The sequence below is a fragment of the Glarea lozoyensis genome (genome assembly GCF_000409485.1).
Source record: "Glarea lozoyensis ATCC 20868 chromosome Unknown GLAREA9, whole genome shotgun sequence".
Taxonomy (NCBI): domain Eukaryota; kingdom Fungi; phylum Ascomycota; class Leotiomycetes; order Helotiales; family Helotiaceae; genus Glarea; species Glarea lozoyensis.
In genome coordinates this window covers 1,015,921-1,034,876 of record NW_007361004.1, presented here as the reverse complement: position 1 = coordinate 1,034,876, position 18,956 = coordinate 1,015,921, and the positions used below count along the sequence as shown (strand labels likewise).

General features: G+C 47.0%; 6 protein-coding genes across 6 annotated transcripts; 3 read left to right on the top strand and 3 right to left on the bottom strand.

Moving 5' to 3' along the window:
- Nucleotides 1–62: 62 nt before the first annotated feature.
- Nucleotides 63–1,195, bottom strand: GLAREA_08270 (Metallo-dependent phosphatase; the record flags this gene model as incomplete). The annotated part of the gene is made up of 5 exons (XM_008090315.1): nt 63–523; nt 577–706; nt 782–831; nt 888–1,121; nt 1,180–1,195. 5 exons carry the CDS (start codon nt 1,193–1,195, stop codon nt 63–65), a joined length of 891 nt encoding a protein of 296 aa, XP_008088506.1.
- A 981-nt stretch (nt 1,196–2,176) lies between these two features.
- Nucleotides 2,177–5,650, top strand: GLAREA_08269 (uncharacterized protein; the record flags this gene model as incomplete). Its single annotated transcript, XM_008090314.1, has 4 exons — nt 2,177–2,316; nt 2,594–5,030; nt 5,146–5,564; nt 5,638–5,650. The coding sequence occupies 4 exons, from the start codon at nt 2,177–2,179 to the stop codon at nt 5,648–5,650; spliced, it is 3,009 nt and encodes a 1,002-aa protein (XP_008088505.1).
- Nucleotides 5,651–6,564: 914 nt separating this feature from the next.
- Nucleotides 6,565–9,094, bottom strand: GLAREA_08268 (ARM repeat-containing protein; the record flags this gene model as incomplete). Its single annotated transcript, XM_008090313.1, has 3 exons — nt 6,565–8,796; nt 8,857–8,999; nt 9,055–9,094. 3 exons carry the CDS (start codon nt 9,092–9,094, stop codon nt 6,565–6,567), a joined length of 2,415 nt encoding a protein of 804 aa, XP_008088504.1.
- A 324-nt stretch (nt 9,095–9,418) lies between these two features.
- Nucleotides 9,419–10,174, top strand: GLAREA_08267 (uncharacterized protein; the record flags this gene model as incomplete). Its single annotated transcript, XM_008090312.1, has 1 exon — nt 9,419–10,174. The coding sequence occupies one exon, from the start codon at nt 9,419–9,421 to the stop codon at nt 10,172–10,174; it is 756 nt and encodes a 251-aa protein (XP_008088503.1).
- Nucleotides 10,175–10,394: 220 nt separating this feature from the next.
- GLAREA_08266 (Nuf2 family protein) lies at nt 10,395–11,885 on the bottom strand (the record flags this gene model as incomplete). Its single annotated transcript, XM_008090311.1, has 3 exons — nt 10,395–10,517; nt 10,568–11,743; nt 11,790–11,885. 3 exons carry the CDS (start codon nt 11,883–11,885, stop codon nt 10,395–10,397), a joined length of 1,395 nt encoding a protein of 464 aa, XP_008088502.1.
- A 2,380-nt stretch (nt 11,886–14,265) lies between these two features.
- Nucleotides 14,266–17,938, top strand: GLAREA_08265 (C-type lectin-like protein; the record flags this gene model as incomplete). The annotated part of the gene is made up of 13 exons (XM_008090310.1): nt 14,266–14,503; nt 14,594–14,696; nt 14,746–14,984; nt 15,041–15,155; nt 15,221–15,234; nt 15,434–15,455; nt 15,513–15,802; nt 16,137–16,824; nt 16,871–16,946; nt 16,995–17,380; nt 17,428–17,681; nt 17,732–17,813; nt 17,872–17,938. 13 exons carry the CDS (start codon nt 14,266–14,268, stop codon nt 17,936–17,938), a joined length of 2,574 nt encoding a protein of 857 aa, XP_008088501.1.
- Nucleotides 17,939–18,956: the final 1,018 nt, after the last annotated feature.

The window sequence follows — 18,956 nt, the reverse complement described above, 5'->3', positions numbered from 1 at the left end:
CATCTATTGCCTTTGTTATTATTTTTCATTCTCGTCCATTCATGACATTTAACTCTCGCCGATCATAAGAAGTAATCGGGCAGAGCCGTCCCATCAGCGATTTTATCCTGACCACCTTGCTGCGAATCTTTATGGATATCGTTCTCCGGCGCCGCGGCAAAAACGTTGAAGAACCTCTCCCCAGTATCACTGACCTCCAACACACTAGCCATATTTCCACATCTATAACAGTAATTCGGAGCGCTCCAAACCGTGCTTAATCGATCATCATATAACACCTGATATCCTTCCTGACATAACTGATGAGCTCGTAATATATGCGACATGTTGTTGACTTCTAAGAATTTCTTAACGACTTGCGCCCCGAAGGTGTAACCTGCACCGCGGGGTGACAGAGAGAACTCGTCGCGTTCGGGGTCCGGGTCAGACCATACTAGGTCTGCCATTGGTCCTTCGTGAGGAATCTCGCGGAATCGGTCTATGATTTTGATTTGGTCGATGGAGTGGATTGAAGGGGAGAGACCTGGGCAAGATTTGTCAGTTGGCATCTGGCCGAGAAGAAAAAGTAGAACATACCTCCATGAACACAGAATATCTGATTATTGATGACCACACTCAATGTCAGGAAATCGAACATATCTGTAAAGTAATGCCACACATTCGCATTCCCGTATTTTCTGGAACACTCGGTATAGAACCCATACGACTGCGTCACACCCCTCGATTCGTGGTTCCCTCTGATCAAATGCACTCTATGCGGGTATCTTAGCTTCAAACATACTAGCAAAGAAATCGTTTCCACGCTGAACATGCCGCGATCAACATAATCTCCTATTTCACATTAACTTCCGTCCATGCAACATCTCGCCACACCACAAATCACCTACCAAGGAACAAGTAATTCGTATCAGGACACCACCCGCCAATCTTAAATATCTCAATCAAATCATAAAACTGGCCATGGATATCGCCCACAACGGTAACTGGTGCTTGCACATGTACGACATTGCTCTCTTGCATCAACAGCTCTTTCGTTTTGGCGCAGATGGCTTCGATGACCGATTCCGCGAGGAGGTTCTTTTTGTACAGACTTTCTATGCATTCGTCAAGGTCCACAGAAGCTAGAATTCCAACATATCAGCTCTCATTCCTTCGTATGTTGTGGATTGGGAAACGTACAGGGCAGGCCAGGCATGTTGCAGATGTTGGCTCTGGAGTGGCGCGTCGAGCTGGATGGCAGGGCTGGCGCAGAGAGGTTCTTTCAATGATGAGTGCGACTGCAACAACATGGTCGCATGGTCGTAATGAGAAGCTTTTGGTTATGGTGGTTGCATTCACGGAGCTGGAGATGAGGGCCGACAAAATGTTGCTTGGGAAGCGGCGGCGTCAGATGTATGAGCTCGAGTTGGATTATCAAGAACCGCAGCTGCATGTTCCAGAAATCCAGCCAATTGGGCAAGGGAAAAGCGGCGGCCTCGGATGTATATGTGGAAGTTCAATTCAAGCTGTGTGAAATTTCTGCACCTCAGCTGTGTTACGATTTTCATTTTGAATCAACAATTCTCTCATTTGTGTCTGAATTTACCTGTCTTATTATTTTACTAATCATTGATTCGGCACATGAAGTATTCATGTTGCTTAGAAGTTCACGCTGCTCTAGCTAGGCCCTGCCCCACCAGCGTCTAATCGGATATCGCGCCAAAAGCTTTCCACAATCCCTGAACGTGAACCCTTCGCTGCTACTATAATTCTTGCTATCTATTTTATTGACAACCTCTCAAAACACCTTCGGACTTTACTATTCTCATAACCATCTGCTAAATTTGGCGATTTCTATTTCTGAGCTCTTCAGTTCCTTATCTGCTCTTGCAATCGAGATCGACGTCACTGGAAACATATTCGATTTCTATTAGGTTGTACGCCCGCCTTGGGATGCCACAGCGTTGAGGTTGCTTGGTATCTCTGGTGAACAATTACATATGTTGCACACAACCAAACGGCCAAAACGAGATCGATCTGCCGGGTTTTATCCTCCTTACTTGCATTCACCATTGCGGTAACTTGCAATTTAATTACAATCAATTACTGCAACACCAAGTCAACCTGGATCTGCTATTCCAATCTGCAAATCAACTTCGGCTCGATGCTCTCCCACCGAGAATAACCTCCCACAACTATGTCTGGAACGTGGTCCCATGGACCGCAGCCATTTTCTCCCGCACAGCCTGGTAATGGAGCACCTGGTCTGATATGTTTCAACTGCGGACAGAACCATCTCTTAGTCCACTGTCGCGCACCCAAGAACTCAGGACATGGGTAAGTCACAATTGAATCCTTGTTGTTTGTTTTGGCTTTTTTTCTGTTTTTACGTAGTTAATTCTATCTTTTTTTGGTCATAATCCACGCTCTGGCATAAGTCCGGGAGATACCCAATAAAAATGACATTCTTGGTATGGAACTTCTCTACCTCGAGTGTTTGTCTGATCAGCGACATCACCAAGGTCACGTTTTTCATTTGTTTGTCTCAATTTGTTGCAGCTCTGTATTATGTACCATTAATCATCTTATTCCATCCATTTGTTAATATCATTAGTCCTCCTCAAGCGGCGCCCTTTTCACAACAACAGCAATTCCCCGGTACGAATTATCATGGTTCGGCACAAACTGGGTCAAATCAACCTCACCAGCTCTATCCTCAGCATCAGCAGTATGCTCCTACACCTAATCAACCGGCGTTCTCTTACAACCAAGGTCCTCCGCAGCAGTCATACAGCGCACCGCCTGTTAATACTCCGTATGGCAATATCCCCTACCAGGCACACCAGACCTACCAGTACTCCGGTCCTGTCCCTACCCAGTATGGCGGACCTCCACACATGAATCTTGGACCTTCTAACAATGAGCAATATGCCATGTCTCAGAATACGATCCCCTTCGAAACGCAATCGTTACACCCTCATGGAAACCAAACCGGTGGATACGGTGGTAGTATCAATCCACCGCATCCTAACTTCCAAGGCCCCGTCCAGCAACAGCAATGGAATACCATGCAGCCGCCTGTGCAAAAAGTTCCTCCACATCAACGTCAACAGAGAAGTCATTCTGATGTTATCTATAAATCATCCACATCTGGATTTCATGCCCAATCAGCACAGCCAGTCCAAGGCCATAGCAAAGCGCAAAGCAGCGATAGACCTCCTATAGCCCAGGGACCAGTTGCTAAGCGTGAGCGTCAGTTCAACGCTGGGATTCCCCGAAACACACCTTCTACCACGATTAGCCAATCAAACGGACCGAATGCTGCATCTAGCAAACGTGGATCTGATGCTGTTAGTGTTGTGAAGGACGTCGATAAATCAAATTTGAGGACCACAAAAAGCGCAACCGCCTCGTCAAGGACCGAGGAGAGTATTGAGACTGTCGACGAACTAGACAAAAAGCAACAGTTCGAATGGGACATGGCATGTATATTTACCGACCCGCCTGCGACAGAGACAGTTCGCTTAGCCTGTCCGTTGTCCATATCTTTCGCCGTCACTCCTGTTCCGCTCCTCAACACTGAGTCCATGATTCCTGTTTCGCGATTCGTCAAGGGGGTTTCGGTTAAAGATTTTTCAAAAAGTGTCAGAGACGGCCCAACTTGGTCGGCTATTAATACCGACCCTGCCTTCGTCGAATTAAATCTGGATGGCCCATTGGTTCCTATTGACGATATACCACGTTGGATGGCTCACCGCCAAGGTATTACCGATTATATTAGAGACGATCTGATAACGACTCGTAAACGCACCCGTCCTCACGAATCAGCTATAGATGCATCGGCAGGGTTGGTTGATGGTCACATTGTCACCGAAACGGATTCTGAATCTCACGAAGAGGCACCTCCTAGCAAACGCCAGAAAAATGAGGAAGTCGATCAAAAAATGAGCAGGGTTGGGACGCCAGTAATCGAGACCCAAACTTATGTAGCAAGGGGTGGTACGCCATGTCTGGTGAATGACGATCAAGCATGGGCTCCTGAGCCAGGCGAAAGAGCAGCATCGCCTGCCACTTCCGAAGACCCAACGGAAGCATTGCTCGCATCTTTGGGAGTAACGGGCGCACCAAAGCCAGTTAATATAGATCCAGTTCCACCATACGCAGCGCCACAACATGACCTGCAAGAATCTATAACCGAACAGACATCGACGGGTCCTTCTCTGCAGAGGATTAAAGCTCGAGGCCCTCGTGGGATCGACCAACAGAGAAACTCATCGTTACCAATTCCAACAAACCTTGGCCCTAGTAACCATATAGGTTTGAACCCGCAAAATCAATCCTTTAACTACTCAAATGGACCTCACAAACCTCACCACCAAGGTGCTGCCCAAAGCGGTCCTCAGAATACTCCGCTCCAGTATAATAAACTTCGACCAGCTACGAACGAAGTACCCCAGTTGTCTCAGAATAACTACCCCGCCTACCAAGAAGCACAGCCGTTTCAATACCAGTCTCTGAGTCCTTCTCAAGGTCAAATTCCATACGCCAATGCTTCACAAAGCCACCCTTATGTAAACTCGAATGGTCAGGGCCATGTTCAAGCATTCAACGGCAACTACGGCCCTCAACAGCCTCCCCACCCTGCCCAAGCAGCTTATGCCAATGTAAATACCATTAGCCCACTGTCGTATACTAATCAAGCTGCCCAATTTCATCAGCCACGCATGAATGGCAATACATTAAATGGCCAGCTCCAGCATGAGCAATTTGGTTTCAATCAAGCCACTAACACAGTAAACGGTCAGATACAGCATATTGGCTCTGCCCCGATTCAGCACGGTCATAGCATAAATGGCCGCCAACAAATGCACCATGCGTCCTATGGACCACCAATCGACCAGCGTTCAAAACACCAGTATGGATCTGCGCCAGGACCGCAACAACTTTTCAATTTTTCTGGCAACCAGCCGAATACTTTCGGACCACAACACCATGGGCAATCAGATACCATTCACAATGGCAATAACCACAACGCCTTGAAGCCCAATAATGTGAGTGAACCCCTCCTGCAATTTGAAGTTTAAGTCCAATTTTCAATTTCTTTGTAATAGTTATAGCAAGTTTCAGAGAAAATTCCTTGCTGACCCCTGGGTCTTATTTAATTAGCAACTGGAGCATTTTTCATCTGGTTTGAACAAGCAAAGCAACAATCCAACGCGCCAAGACTCGGGTTACAGCAGTTCGGGCGGCTCGCACAGCAACGGTTTAAATAAAAACACCCAACGGGGAGGACAGAATTCCCAACGAAATCTCCAACAAATTGCTCCTCCTAACGGTCCTGTTGCTTCCAATAAACCAGAAAATGACGATGGCCGAATTGTTGATGCTAGCTCTCCCATTACCTATGGGAACGCTTCATCAGGAGATGAGATAGGCCACTTGCGTGACCCATCAGATTCTACAGTAGACGGTTCGCCACTGAGCCCAATGTCTCGAGAGATCTTGGGAAGTCTTCTTGTACCCGCCCCTCGAAAGTCCAGCGGAACCAAGAAACGACCAGCACCAGTGGTTGATGAAGCATACAGGTAAGCAACTCGGAGCATCTCAGCGGATTTTCTTGTGCCGGCAAACTTTTGGTACTGACATGTTTCTTCACAGCCGTCGCTGGTAGATACTCGATTCTACTGCCTAATTACGTTATAACATGTATATCCACGAACGACCCTCTGCATAAAGTAGTGCTGTGGTACTACACATGGATGTCATCTGTTCTCTCCTCCGAGCTGTTGGTTAGAAGATGACATTGTTTTTCTTTGCGTATCTGCATTGGGCGGTTATCTGGAGTTAGCCTTAACGACCCACACGCTTTTAGTGTGCATCATTTTAGCATTTAGGTTCTGGTTTTTGCCCCCGTCTTTGGGTTCTTTTCTTCTCCTCGTACTGTTTTAGGCACCGTTTGTACTGTCTACCTGCTATTTTGCCTTGACATGGGGCGTTTGAGGTGTTTAGTAGTTGACTTGGACTTTTGATACTCATTTCGAGAGGCGTTTTCATTCAACATAGGCTGCATTTGCAGCACCAGATAGGATTGGGTTGAGCTATTATGAAATTCAACCAACAGTAAAAGTTGGGTCTTCAGACGCTGCGCTGGTGATCGTAATTTCCCGTGTGTTATAGAAGATGTACTTGCCATTTCCTTAGCGTTATCAAGTTGATGGCCACCCATAAAAGTTGGGATGGCGGGGAACTTTGCTAGCAGTAATAGAGTTTTCGCTCTCTCAGAGCAGTTGAGGCAAGCGAAGCTACTTGACATGCCCGGGTGAAGGCCCTTTTCACCTCGCGTGCCAATGTTATTCAAGTCTTGTAGAAATTAAGACGTTGAGGCTCTCTTTGTGTCAGCGATTATATTGCCTTTCATATCAGTTCACGCTACCGATTAGTGAGATCGACAGCATGATGACCTTCACTTCATGATGAAGCTTTGTGTTTTGCTAGCCATTCATATCTGAATATGGAAACTGGTGTCACCAATAATCACGCCCAAACCAAAACTCCAATTTATTTATTTTGAATTTATCTTTCGCCCTATTTGACGAGTCTATCATGCTCCGCTACATCATCATCGTCGTCGCTTTCGTCATCTTCGGCATCCGAATTTTCTCCACTTGATTCTTCCTCGCTCTCTTCAGCATCTTCGTCCGTTTCTTCCTCTTCGCTTTCAGATTCTTCGGCCTCAGACTCTGCCAACCAATCGTCGAGCGTCTTCTCCTTGGCACCAGTGGTGCCCAATCCGTTGGCGTTGGACGGCGACGCAGTTCTCATATTACCCGCTGCGCTATCTAATCGCTCGCCAGCTGGCACAAGCCGCTTCTCATCATACTCTTGCTTGCTGGTGTCGGTGTCCCTCAGTGAGGGATCGGGCTCTTTACCAGCTTTCACCCAATCTGGCAGTGCTTCATAACCTTTGAGGCCATGTAAGCCACCATCCTCGCCGACAACGAGACTCGCTGACCCTAGAGTAAAGCCTGTCCGACTCTCTGACGGGCTTGGTGTATGAGGAACCGGCTTAGGTGCCAATAGCATTAAGCTTGCTAATTGCGTGGAAGACGGGACAGCAAGTAGAGCCTTGTAGAGCCGAGTTCGATCGCGTAGGTCGTATGACGTGTCATAGCGTGCAAGTAGGAGAACATACTTCCATAGTATAACAATCGGGTGGTCTGATTCCGGTTCTGGTGGCTGGTGAGCTGGCGATGCAGTTTCGTTGTACTCGCCAAATCCCTCGTTTCCACCCGAATGAGAAAATTCGTTTGCAGGAGATGAGACGGTTTCAGCAGGCTCGAGTTTGACGTCGGATCGATTGAGGTGATGCAGATATACTTTAGCCGCCAACAGTACGATTTGGAGCTTAGCGGGTTCCGCCTCGTCTGCGAACCCCTTTGCTAGTATCCGAAGGACGTCGGGTGCAATATTATTCTCGCCATCAATTCCAGAGAACTCTCCAACTAACCAAATAATAGATGCTCGAGCTCGAGGGTTCGTTGCTGTGTCAAGATTCTTTGCTAGGCGAATGACAGTATTTGTATGAGGCGTCGGATCTTGTTGAATTAGGTGTCTAATCACAGTCAAGGATTCGGCAACCAAATTGCCATCCAGACTGGTTATTTGCTTGAGAAGCAGACTCAGACAGCGCGCTGAGGTTCTCGCATCACTTTGAGCACATCTTCCAATAGCCCGCACCGCTTCTCGCACCAGGTCTTTATCAGAACCTCTCGAGAAATGCTCGAGCTCGTTGAGGATGATACTCTTCAGGTAAGCGTCGGCATGGGGAAATATTAGGGTTAGAATCTCCAGTTTAAGTTCCCAGACTTGAGGAGGATCCGTAGAGCGAACTAGAAAATGTGAAGAGTATTTGACAAATGCTTCTGGTCTTGTGAGACATACCGAAACAATGTTGTAAAGTGCGATGTGCTGAATATCCTGAGGTCCACGTAATAGTGCAATCAGAGGCCCAATGCAAAGGCTGATGTATTCCTGGTTTCCAAGACTAACATAGCAGCGCGCGACCGCAACAACCACAGCTGAGTTTCGGCTTTGCAAAAGAGGCTTGATACTTTTCAGCAGCAGCTCGAGATCTGGGTCCAGAACTTGGATTTCTTCTCCCAGCTCTTCTTCTCCGCCATCTCCGCCATTTTCGTCTCCGTAAAATCCTTTGGTACCATTGCTTTTTTTCGGGACTCTGGTCGTACGTTTGGGAAAGCATTTTCTAGCATAGATAGTCATCAGACGGAGGGTCACCAATTGACTCCACTCGTCCATATCAACCAGCTTCTTCACCAAACTTCTGTAATGCTTGTGGACCAAGTCAATCCTCTCAGGGCAGATATCCATAAACGCCTTGACTGCAGCCCCAGCAACATAATACTGTTTATCCCCTAACAAGGTACTGATATACTCCAACAACTGCGGTAAAGTTCCTGGATCCAAATTATAACACTTAGGAATCGCCAAAGCCGCAGCCTTTCTAACATACGGGCTCATGTCTCCCAGTCCCTTCTTGATTGCTAAGGATACGATTTGACTTATAACCGGCACCCGGATACCGGACATGGTTTTGAGGGCGAGTGCCCGTACTTGGGGGTTCCCATCAGAGAGGGACTTCTGGATTGTATTTATGGACAGGAGAGCGAGATCAGGCTCTGATTCTGCGTGCGAGAGGAGATAGATGTAGACCAGCTTTTTGATTTCTATGTTCGGGGATGCGACGTTCTTCACGACTGAAGAGAAGAAGGGGAGGGTGGAGGCATTGCGGTACATCATCTGGACTGGTCAGCATCTGGCCCAGTATATGGGTGTCTGCGGTGTTCTGGGGAAACGCACCGAGATGACCTTCCTCAACCCGTCTAAGACCTCTCTATCATTTCGACTGTCGAGTAGCTTCTTGATCTGCGCCGCTGGTAGGGTCCTCGTCGAGCTTCGTGAGCTTCGAGCCGATTGAGCTGCATCGAGGGTGAGCTCTCGCGCTATTGAGTGCGTGTTAGAATTTATGGCCGCATTTGTCGGAATAGGATGGCATACCGCTCTCCAGCAAGCTGGTTATCCGAGATATTGACTCCATTCAAGAGGTGTTGCGTGGCGCATCTGGCGGCAGCGACATGGAGGTTGGATGATGGTGGGGCAGCGATCAGAATTCAAGGTTGAGAGGTCGCGACGAAGACGCCATGAACTTCAGACATGCGACACCACAGACTGAAGATTGTGTGAAGGACGCGAACTTCTAGGTGAAGCAAGATTACATTCTATCACCTCTGTTTGATATATAATTAACATCACAGCACTAATCTACGACATTAAGTTTCCAAATATCCTTATTATCGACCCCTCCAAAGTCGTCAGGTAACTACCATTTCCACCCTCATTATCGACAACCTCATCCACGCCAATGCCACGACTACAATCACTCGCTCTCCCTCCTGCATTACCATCAGAACTCCTAACCTACGTCCTAGCGCACCAAGCCCACCCAACAACCCTCATAATCTGCCAACCCCGCTCCAACTTCCTCACCTCCCTCCTCAATTCCATCGACCAGACCTCACCCATTTCAAATCCCTCCGCGACTGACGACCCCTCCTCCGCCCCAGCAGAACCATCGCCAGTACATCCTCTCCTCATACCAACGCTACATCAGATAGCAACATCGAGGTCCGTGAAAGTGGTGTTCATCCCTACAGTCTCGCATCTACGCGCTTACCTCGCTGCTTTTGGCGAAGAGGATCGAGTCGCATTGCCGGTACCACAGTTCGAGAAACAAGGGAAGAACAGTCCGTTGATTGTTGTGTATGGGCTTGTGGGATTGCATCGGGATACCTCTGAGTGGAGTGCACAGGGGTTGGGGAATAGTGTTTCTGCGTTAGTGGAGGTGGGCGAAAGGTGTGGAAGGAGAGTGGTTTGTTTTGAGGAGCGAGAGGATGAGATTTCAGGTGATCTGCAAGAGTTAGAAGATGAGGAGGAGGAGATTGAGAGTCGGAGGTGGAAGGAGGTGTGTAAGGTTTGGGAACAGAGGGTACCTATGTTGAATGGAAGTGTTAGAAGAGCGGGAATGGGCAGTGAAGACGAGGCTTGGAGTGGCCGGACTATTGAGGCCGGCAGAATCTTTGGAAGATGGTTTAGATTCGAGAAAGCGGACTGGGTGTAACGGAAGACGGTAATACATGAGCAAATCTTCGACAGCTTCAGAACAAGAGAAGGGAATCTAAGGTACAGGTATAGACATAATGATGAAAGGTGGTAAGCAGTTCAAAATACGTAGCTAAAAATATATTGCAGGTCATTATCATTCTTTGCACAAACATGAGGATATACCCAAACGCCGATCCCTAATCAACCGTACCGATCGCAACCCAAGCATAACAGATTTAAGCAATAATTCCCCCCTTCTCCATCTCAGTCATATACAGCCTGATATGAGAGTCCATCTTCATAAACTCATCTTGGGCGCTATGTACTTCGTTCTCAATATTTTCCTTCAAATCGGCCATCTACCAGATATTAGTTAAAAAACAAGGCTGACGGACGCGTGAATTCTTACCTTCTTCTCTGTTTGCTCTATTCTCACTCTTCTTCTTTCCATTTCTCTACTTTTTTCAGATTTGTCATCAGTCAACTTGCGATGCACAGCACGAAGCTCTTCCATTCGTTCTTTCGCTGTCATAGCTTTCTCTTTGCTACCGTCTCGTAATTTCTCCGTCCGCTCTAGCCATTTTGAGAGTTGCCTCTGCAGCAGTCCTTCAGTCCTCTCCACTTCCCGTACATTGTTCGATCTATCGCCTAATGCTTCTCGTTGCTTCGCAATCCTTACGTTCTCTTCGGATTCTTTATCCAACTCAGCCGAGATATCTTCGAGAAGTTTGATACACGACGCTACATCCGAAGAAACGACCTGGAATGTATCGGTGGATGTCTGCAGCCCTCGAGCTCTTCGGTCCAGTGCATCAATCTGGGATTTCTCCGCATTCAGCGCATTGCTCAATTCGGTCAGAGATGCTTGTAACGCAGCGGGAGATTGTAGAACGTAGGGCCGTAATTTCGAACTCTCTTGTCGTAACGTAATCGTCGCAGCGGTTTTATCCTCGAGAATGGCAGTCATCTCCCCTTTCTTGGTCTTAACGTTTTCGAATCGCCTTGTGACTTTCTCCTGCCCCTGGCGAAGATCTAATAGCCTTTTCTTCAGTTCCTCGTTTCGCTTGACTTTGCTCGCAACATGCGCTTCCATCGCTTTCCGATTTCTCTTCATGTCCTCTAACCGCGCATCCATTTCTTGGTTCTCCATATACAAAGTCTCTATCCTGTTCCGCGTATCTTGAACTTTGTTGGACTGTTCGGCCATGACTTTCGCTTGACTCTCCCGGAATCTTACGAAATTGATTATGTATGAGAAGATCTTCGCCAGTCGGTCATGCGTAGGCTTATAAAGGTCCTGGAAAGAGAAATCCGCAATTCCACACTCGATAAGCAGTCGTCGCAAACTGATGTAAAATCCCATCAGGTTTCGAGTGTCTCCAGGAAATATTTCCATGAACTCTCCGCACACATCTTCGGCCGCGGCGCGCATAGCTGGGTCCACCGTTTCGCGATCGACATTCATCAGAACCTCCACGAAGCATTCAAAAACCATTTGTATCTGTAGCGAGTTTGGCTTCTGAAGGTCCGCTACGGAGAATGTGACGCCTATATCACTGATACATCCGGCAATTTCCTTGTCGGGCTGTTTTATTAGCATTTATCAATGTAAACAATGTCATTCAACTTACCAGGCGCATGAAAGCGTCGCTCTCGTCATCCTTCTTTTTCCCTCGGTTTTGTTGCTGAGTATTGGGCGCAAGACTCATTCGAGGATTGTAAGACATTATGATTGTGTTGGCTGAGAGTTTTGTTCTGGCGCATAAGTTGAGAGTTTCTGTGAAAACGGACGGTCGAATGTAAACAAAGTTGCACGGTCGCGACAACAACCGTGGGGTCGTTTAAAGCCTGAGGCAAAAACAATTTGTACGACAACCAGATAGATTTCGTTTATCTCACTCGATCTTCCATTGTGCTTCTCGGAAAGAAAAAAAAAAGAAGTAATGGCCTTCGGAATGGTATTCTTGTCTTCCAACATACCGAAGAAACTGCGCGTCGTTGATACTAAGTTGGTCAAATAACGACCCAAGATTTTGCATTCTACAACCGTCACATGACTTGAACCTGTTCTCCATAACAATTATCAGATCTGCCCGAGATGAAGCTTCTTTGATTAATGATTAATAGGGGGGGGCTTTTGTTTGAAAGTCTTGGAGTAGGTGTCTGAATCGTTCTCCCATTCTAGCTTTTATTGTTGTTGTGCGCTGGCTACCAAGTACATATGTACAAAAGCTACGACGTATCGGTATCGTACTAGACGAAATGTATAACGGCTGTTCCGATCACCCAATTTGGTTCTTCTTGTACGTTCTTTGCTATGAAACTGCTATGAAAGTAGGATGTCTTGGTAATTTCATCTCTTTCAAGTTCGGAGCAGCTACAATTTTCATACTGTGCTACTTTCCTGTTGCCCAAGGCATATCACCCCGTCCCTTGATATATCCCAGCAATTCCCGAAAGGGGCATAAGCGAAAAGGTAAATACCAGAGGTATCCAGCTTAGGAAGCTTTTGGTTTTCATTTCCATTTCAGCAGTCGTACTTGCAGAGTTGTTTAAGTAGTCGTCGTGTTTCTCTCAAGATGTGTACTGAATGTTACTTTAGTACAGTTTACTCGTTCTGACGGCATCTGACAAAGTGATATTTGTCATGGTACTCGCGCTTGAGCATGTATTCCATGCCACTTTCGAAGCCCCCGCATCATCCCCGCAAAATCTCTTCTTGCCACATGAAATTCGGCTTTTGCCCTGTCACAATATTCCCAACACAGGTTGTAAGAACGCCACGGTAGATACTTCGGAATCTTGAGGTGTTACACAATTACTTTAAGCGAGCTTTGGGATTCAGCACGCAAGCTGAGATTGAATGCTCGTCAGGCTTGTTGAACCTGAGATAACAATTGTCTCTATACCCTCTGCTACAACTACCGTTGTACTCGAGTATATGCTGTGCTCTCATCGCATGGTAGCTCACGAGGATCCTCGATGGCCTGATGACGATGCGCGGACAACCCAGCACGGACCAGAGATGCGTCCCAAGTCCAGGGCTCGCTGCGTTTCGAAGATCTCCTTGGACAAACTCAAATTCGACAACCAGTGTCCGTCCTACCTGACAAAATTCTACCCAGCCCAAGCTACCTGTGCTTAGAAGTATTATTCCAGGCTGTTCTTGTTATTTTCATCTCACCCGAGCTGTCCGGCGGCCAGTTTTTATAGCCCAAGAAGCACAATGCTCGTTGGGGAAACCGTATATCGCAGCATTCCCACTGTTGCTGCCCAGTTCAGCGTGTCCGACGTCTTTCAGAACATTCTGGGTATGAAACTATGACACTTTGATGCAGTAGCTCTTAGCGACACATGGCACTACGAGTTACACGTTGGCTCGTTCGTCTTCTGTTAAGATCTCTGTAAGTTCAGACTCGGCTTCGACGTCAAACCAGTGAGCCTTCATTCAAGATATGACTCGGAGTCGTGATTGATAATGGAGTTGGGACAAGGCAAGGAAAACTCAACCGTGGTGCCGGGCCTCCGAGTGTCGAATTTGGCTCACTCTCTTCCATGAATCCATGGTCATTCACTGTCCTCGACCGGGTCTTCATGTACGTATCCAAATCGAACCTTATTCGGGATGTGCTCACCCTGTCCGTATACAAGGGATGCACGGATAGAGCTACATTCATTCCATCAGCTCGCCTTTTCATTTGACTCGATTATGAGATATTAATGATGAGGTCACGCTTAAGGCTTAGGCGTGGGGGGCGTTGGTTGGGTCTCTCATCGGACCGCGCCTTTGCTCACTGCGGGGCAAAATTCTCTCCAATACCTTTGTCTATTTCAGGTATATTTCGAAGCAACATCGATGTTCACTCATGCGCCGTTCCTGTTGATTCCTCACAAGGCTAGCTTAGGCTTGCACTTCCGCCTTCAAGATGGGTCGTTCTCCACATTTCAAATCGCTCCATGAACCGGATGTGGTGTGGTCTTGGTCTGCTATGCGATATTACTTAGTCCCCTCTTCCTGACACCAAAAGCTAACTACTCTACTCCACAAAATCACAAAAGAACGTCAACTCTATTCTTCCTCGAAAATTATATTGACAGCACTTCAAAATGACGATTCACAGTGCCACCAATGGGACTGCCAAGCTGGGTTCCCATACCAAACCAATGTCGTCTTCCAAAACCAACAATATTCAACCATCGGCTAAAGACGAACTCACTTCTGGCGTTGATATTATTGATATACGTCACGATGCTGTGGAAATAAATCTTAAGGAAGAAATCGATAAACTGTTGCATCCTGCAGAGGGTCCAAAGAAACTGCCTACCTTGCTTTTGTACGATGAGCGTGGGCTGCAGATATTTGAAAAGGCAAGGCTATAGTTTTCGCCTGTTTCACAATTAATCTAATGTTTTGAGCAGATAACATATCTTGAAGAGTATTACCTGACTAATGCGGAGATTGACGTCCTCAAGCGCTCTGCTGGCAGCATTGCAGACTCTATACCATCAGGCTCGATGCTGGTTGAGCTTGGTAGTGGGTTTGTGACCCTCATACCGCATCACTGCTCTCGTATTAATTTGACCCAGAAATCTACGGAAAGTCAGCATTTTACTACGAGCTCTAGAAGCTGCAGGAAAGGAAATTGATTATTATGCGCTAGACCTTTCGCTTTCTGAGTTGAAGAGGACTTTAGAACAGGTCCCGAATTTTAAATACGTTAAATGCCATGGCCTTCATGGTACCTATGACGATGGTTTGGACTGGTTGAAGGCAGCCGAACACGGTTCCAGAACCAAAGTTGTCATGTCTTTGGGTTCGTCCATAGGTGAGTGACACACTGCTAATGTTACATCGAATTCGCTAATATCGAGAGTTTTGCAGGCAATTTCAAGCGCTCCGAGGCTGCGTCATTCCTTCGTGGGTTTTCTGATGCACTTGGGCCGTCCAATATGATGCTCATTGGAGTTGATGCTACAAGTGATCCTTCTAAGGTATAGTATGTGTGATCAACTCTTCAGCTCCATTTGAGATTAAAATTCAGTTTGCTGACATGTTATGCAGTCACGCTTATAACGGTAAGAATCCTCGATAGCAGCGATTGATGAACGAATCCACAGAATATGTACTGGAGGCGAAGAACTTGAGCATGATTGCCCAAAACAAAGCCTATTTTGAACGAAAACGCAAAACCTTTTGTTCCATTGTTGCGCTTTGCAGTGTCGCAATATGTTGGATTATAGAATTATGCTGACGGTTACAATCAATGTTCAATAGATCGTAAGGGAACTACACACGAGTAAGATGCCTTAGTACCTGCAATTGAAAAGGCCGCTATTTAACAATTCACTATCAGATTTATCTTGAATGGTCTGACCAACGCAAATGGCATCCTTGGTGAGGATGCCTTTGATATCAAAGACTGGAAAGTCATCGGCGAGTACGTCTTCGATCACGAGGGTGGTCGCCACCAAGCATTTTACGTTCCCAAGACGGATGTTACATACAAAAACATCTTGCTTAAAGCCGGAGAGCGAATCCAGGTCGAGGAGAGCTTGAAGTACTCTCTGGATGACGCGACTCATCTTTGGGCTGCATCTGGGTTAAGAGAAGTCAGTCATTGGACAGCTTCTTCCGATGCGTACAGTGAGTACCGTTTCCTCGGGATATATTGCTTATTCCATCGGGTTTATCCTACGAGCTCTACTGGATATACAAAGAGCTCCCTACCGCACAAAATGCCGGTTTGATCCTAGTGCCATGGTAGCCATGTGTTTGTGGTGTGGGGGTGGCTTGCTTGTAAGATGTTGGAGCCCAACAACGGGCACGCACAGACCAAGTGGCCTTCTACTCACTGACGGCGGCTTGTTGAGGACTACCATATCTTCACATCAAGCTGACACAAGGCTGATGATTTGTGCCGGCCATTCTAAACTTCTGTTATTTTCTGTCACTGCTTGACTTAACTAACACTATACAGACATTCACCTCCTGCAACCAAAAGAGAGGATGGAGTTCCATACCGCTTCTGCTGTCTACGCAGCGACAACGGTCCCTTCCGTTGATGACTGGTTGAATCTCTGGAAAGTCTGGGACATTGTTACGAGAAAGATGATACCGGAACAAGACTTGCTCGAAAAGCCAATCAAGCTGAGGAATGCTTGCATCTTCTACCTTGGCCACATTCCTACTTTCCTTGATATCCAGCTTTGCAAAGTGAGCGGCGAACCCCCCTGCGAGCCTTCGCACTACCCCAAGATTTTTGAGCGAGGCATTGATCCCGATGTCGATAATCCGGAGCATTGCCATGCTCATTCCGACATCCCTGATGAGTGGCCACCTTTAGAAGAAATCCTACAATACCAGGAGCAAGTCCGAGCGAAAGCCTTGAAATTGACTGCAGCGTCCAAAATTCCACGTGAGATTGGTCGGGCCCTTTGGATCGGGCTCGAACATGAGATTATGCACCTAGAGACACTTCTCTACATGCTTCTTCAAAGCGATCGAACCATTCCTCCCACTAGTCACACTCCAAATTTCAAGGACGACGCAAAAGCTGCTGAAAGCGCTAGAGTTGAGAATGAGTGGTTTGAGGTACCAAGGCAGCAGATCACAATCGGTCTGGAGGATCCAGAGGATAATTCGGGTGGAGATAGACATTTTGGGTGGTAAGCAATATGAATAAGCCTTCGTTAACGTTACTGACGTTGTTAGGGATAACGAAAAGCCGCCAAGACAGGTTTTGGTCCCATCTTTCTTAGCGAAAGGACGAGCAATCACCAATGAAGAGGTAAACAGAACTCCGTCATTTCTTAACTCTTTACTGATGCTCCAGTAGTATGCTCGATATCTCGAGTACACTAACAAACATGAAATACCAGCTTCATGGGCAGATGGTGGATCAACCGGTTCCGACACTAATGGCTTCTTCAACGGTGCCAATGGCTATTCTAATGGTCATTCAAATGGAGGAGAAAAGAAGTCATCTACCAAGGCATTTTTGGAGGGCAAGTCTGTGCGTACCGTTTATGGTTTGGTACCGCTGCAGTATGCACTGGATTGGCCAGTCTTCGCATCCTATGACGAACTTGCCGGTTGTGCAGCTTTTATGGGTGGAAGAATCCCCACCGTCGAGGAAGCTCGAAGCATTTACAGCCACGTTGACGGGCTGAAGCTTAAGGAGGCGGAGCAGCATCTTGGCAAGACTGTCCCAGCGGTCAACGGGTAATTTGCATCCTTAAAAGCATTGGTATTTACTAATGCGGTATCAGTCATCTCGTCAACGACGGGGTAGAGGAGAGCCCACCATCACGGGCTGTCGTCAACAGCGGAAGATCGAGAAACCTTTTCGCTAATCTTGACGGCGCTAACGTTGGGTTTAAGAACTGGCACCCAGTCGCCGTAACAGCAAACGGCGACAAGCTTGCTGGACAGGCGGAGATGGGAGGTGTATGGGAGTGGACAAGCTCACCCTTAGTGAAGCATGAAGGATTCGAGCCCATGCCTCTATATCCAGCCTATACAAGTAAGCAATTTGCTTTGGTGATTGGTGTTTGCAATTACTAACTTCTTCAGGCGACTTCTTTGATGGCAAACACAACATCGCTCTTGGAGGCTCTTGGGCCACACATCCGAGAATCGCTGGCCGTAAGACATTGTAAGACTTGCAGAACTTGCAGACTCCGTGGCCAATTGGGCAGGCTAACTTCTATCAGTGTCAACTGGTACCAGCGCAACTATCCTTATGCATGGGCCGGAGCACGTCTCGTTCGCGATATTTGAGCCTGATGGTAGGCAAACGCATAGAGAATCAACAGAAAAGATATTTCCTGGGCAAGGTTTCATCAGAGGGGTACTGGTAATAAAATGGGCAAGGCTTTTTGCGTCGGATACCGACTGTTCACATTTATGGTAATTGGATGCCGGGCTACCAAAACGTTGAGCTTTTTTCGTCACGTAGTGTCCACCAGGTTTCGCGTTGAATGATAATTGACTTGTCACAGTGTCTTGCATTTGTGGCCGTTTGCCGTGTGCGTGGCTATCCGGGGGCTGTCCTACCAAAAGAGACCTCACCACTGTCTGCCGGTCTGTAGAAACATGCGTTTTTTGATTTGTTTAGAACATTAGGCAAGTATGAGTTAATGCTCAACCAGGTTCTCCAAGAGGGTGACTCCACCGTACGGACTATGCAACTACCCTGATTCTTGCTGTATTCCAACTTGAAATCTGTAATATTTCGCCAGCCAGGTGGGATGCTTTTCCCGATACTTTACCTGTGCGCCCAAGATGACTTAATCGTGATAGCCATCTATGGGTGGATCTCAGCTGAAGTTGCAGTGGTGAAACTCCACAATCACGTGTATGCCATCGTTGCTTCCGTATCTTTCGTTACAAAGTCAATAAGCGATAACTAAAAAGGAGAGCAGCTGCTGCCGAGCTCAGTTGGCGCTAATCAACGTCCCGAAATGCAAACACATCAGATCTTTCCTTGAATTGGCAACCGGAACTTCGCCAGCACTTTCAACATTTGTCACGACTTTTTCTCACTTGCACGATTCGCCAATTTTATCGTCTCATAAGTCCTCGAAATTCTTCATTGACTTGCTGAATTCCCGCGACGAAACCCGCTATCAGAAACTATTTGTATTCACCAACACACTGATACAGCGAAAAGCGAAAAACAGAAAACATAAACATTCCTACACTCTTGCTTTTCTCTCGCAGGATACGAAGACGGCACGGAAAGATCCCTTATTCCTTATTTTCGATCTACAGTCCAGTCAAGGTTATTTTTGACTGC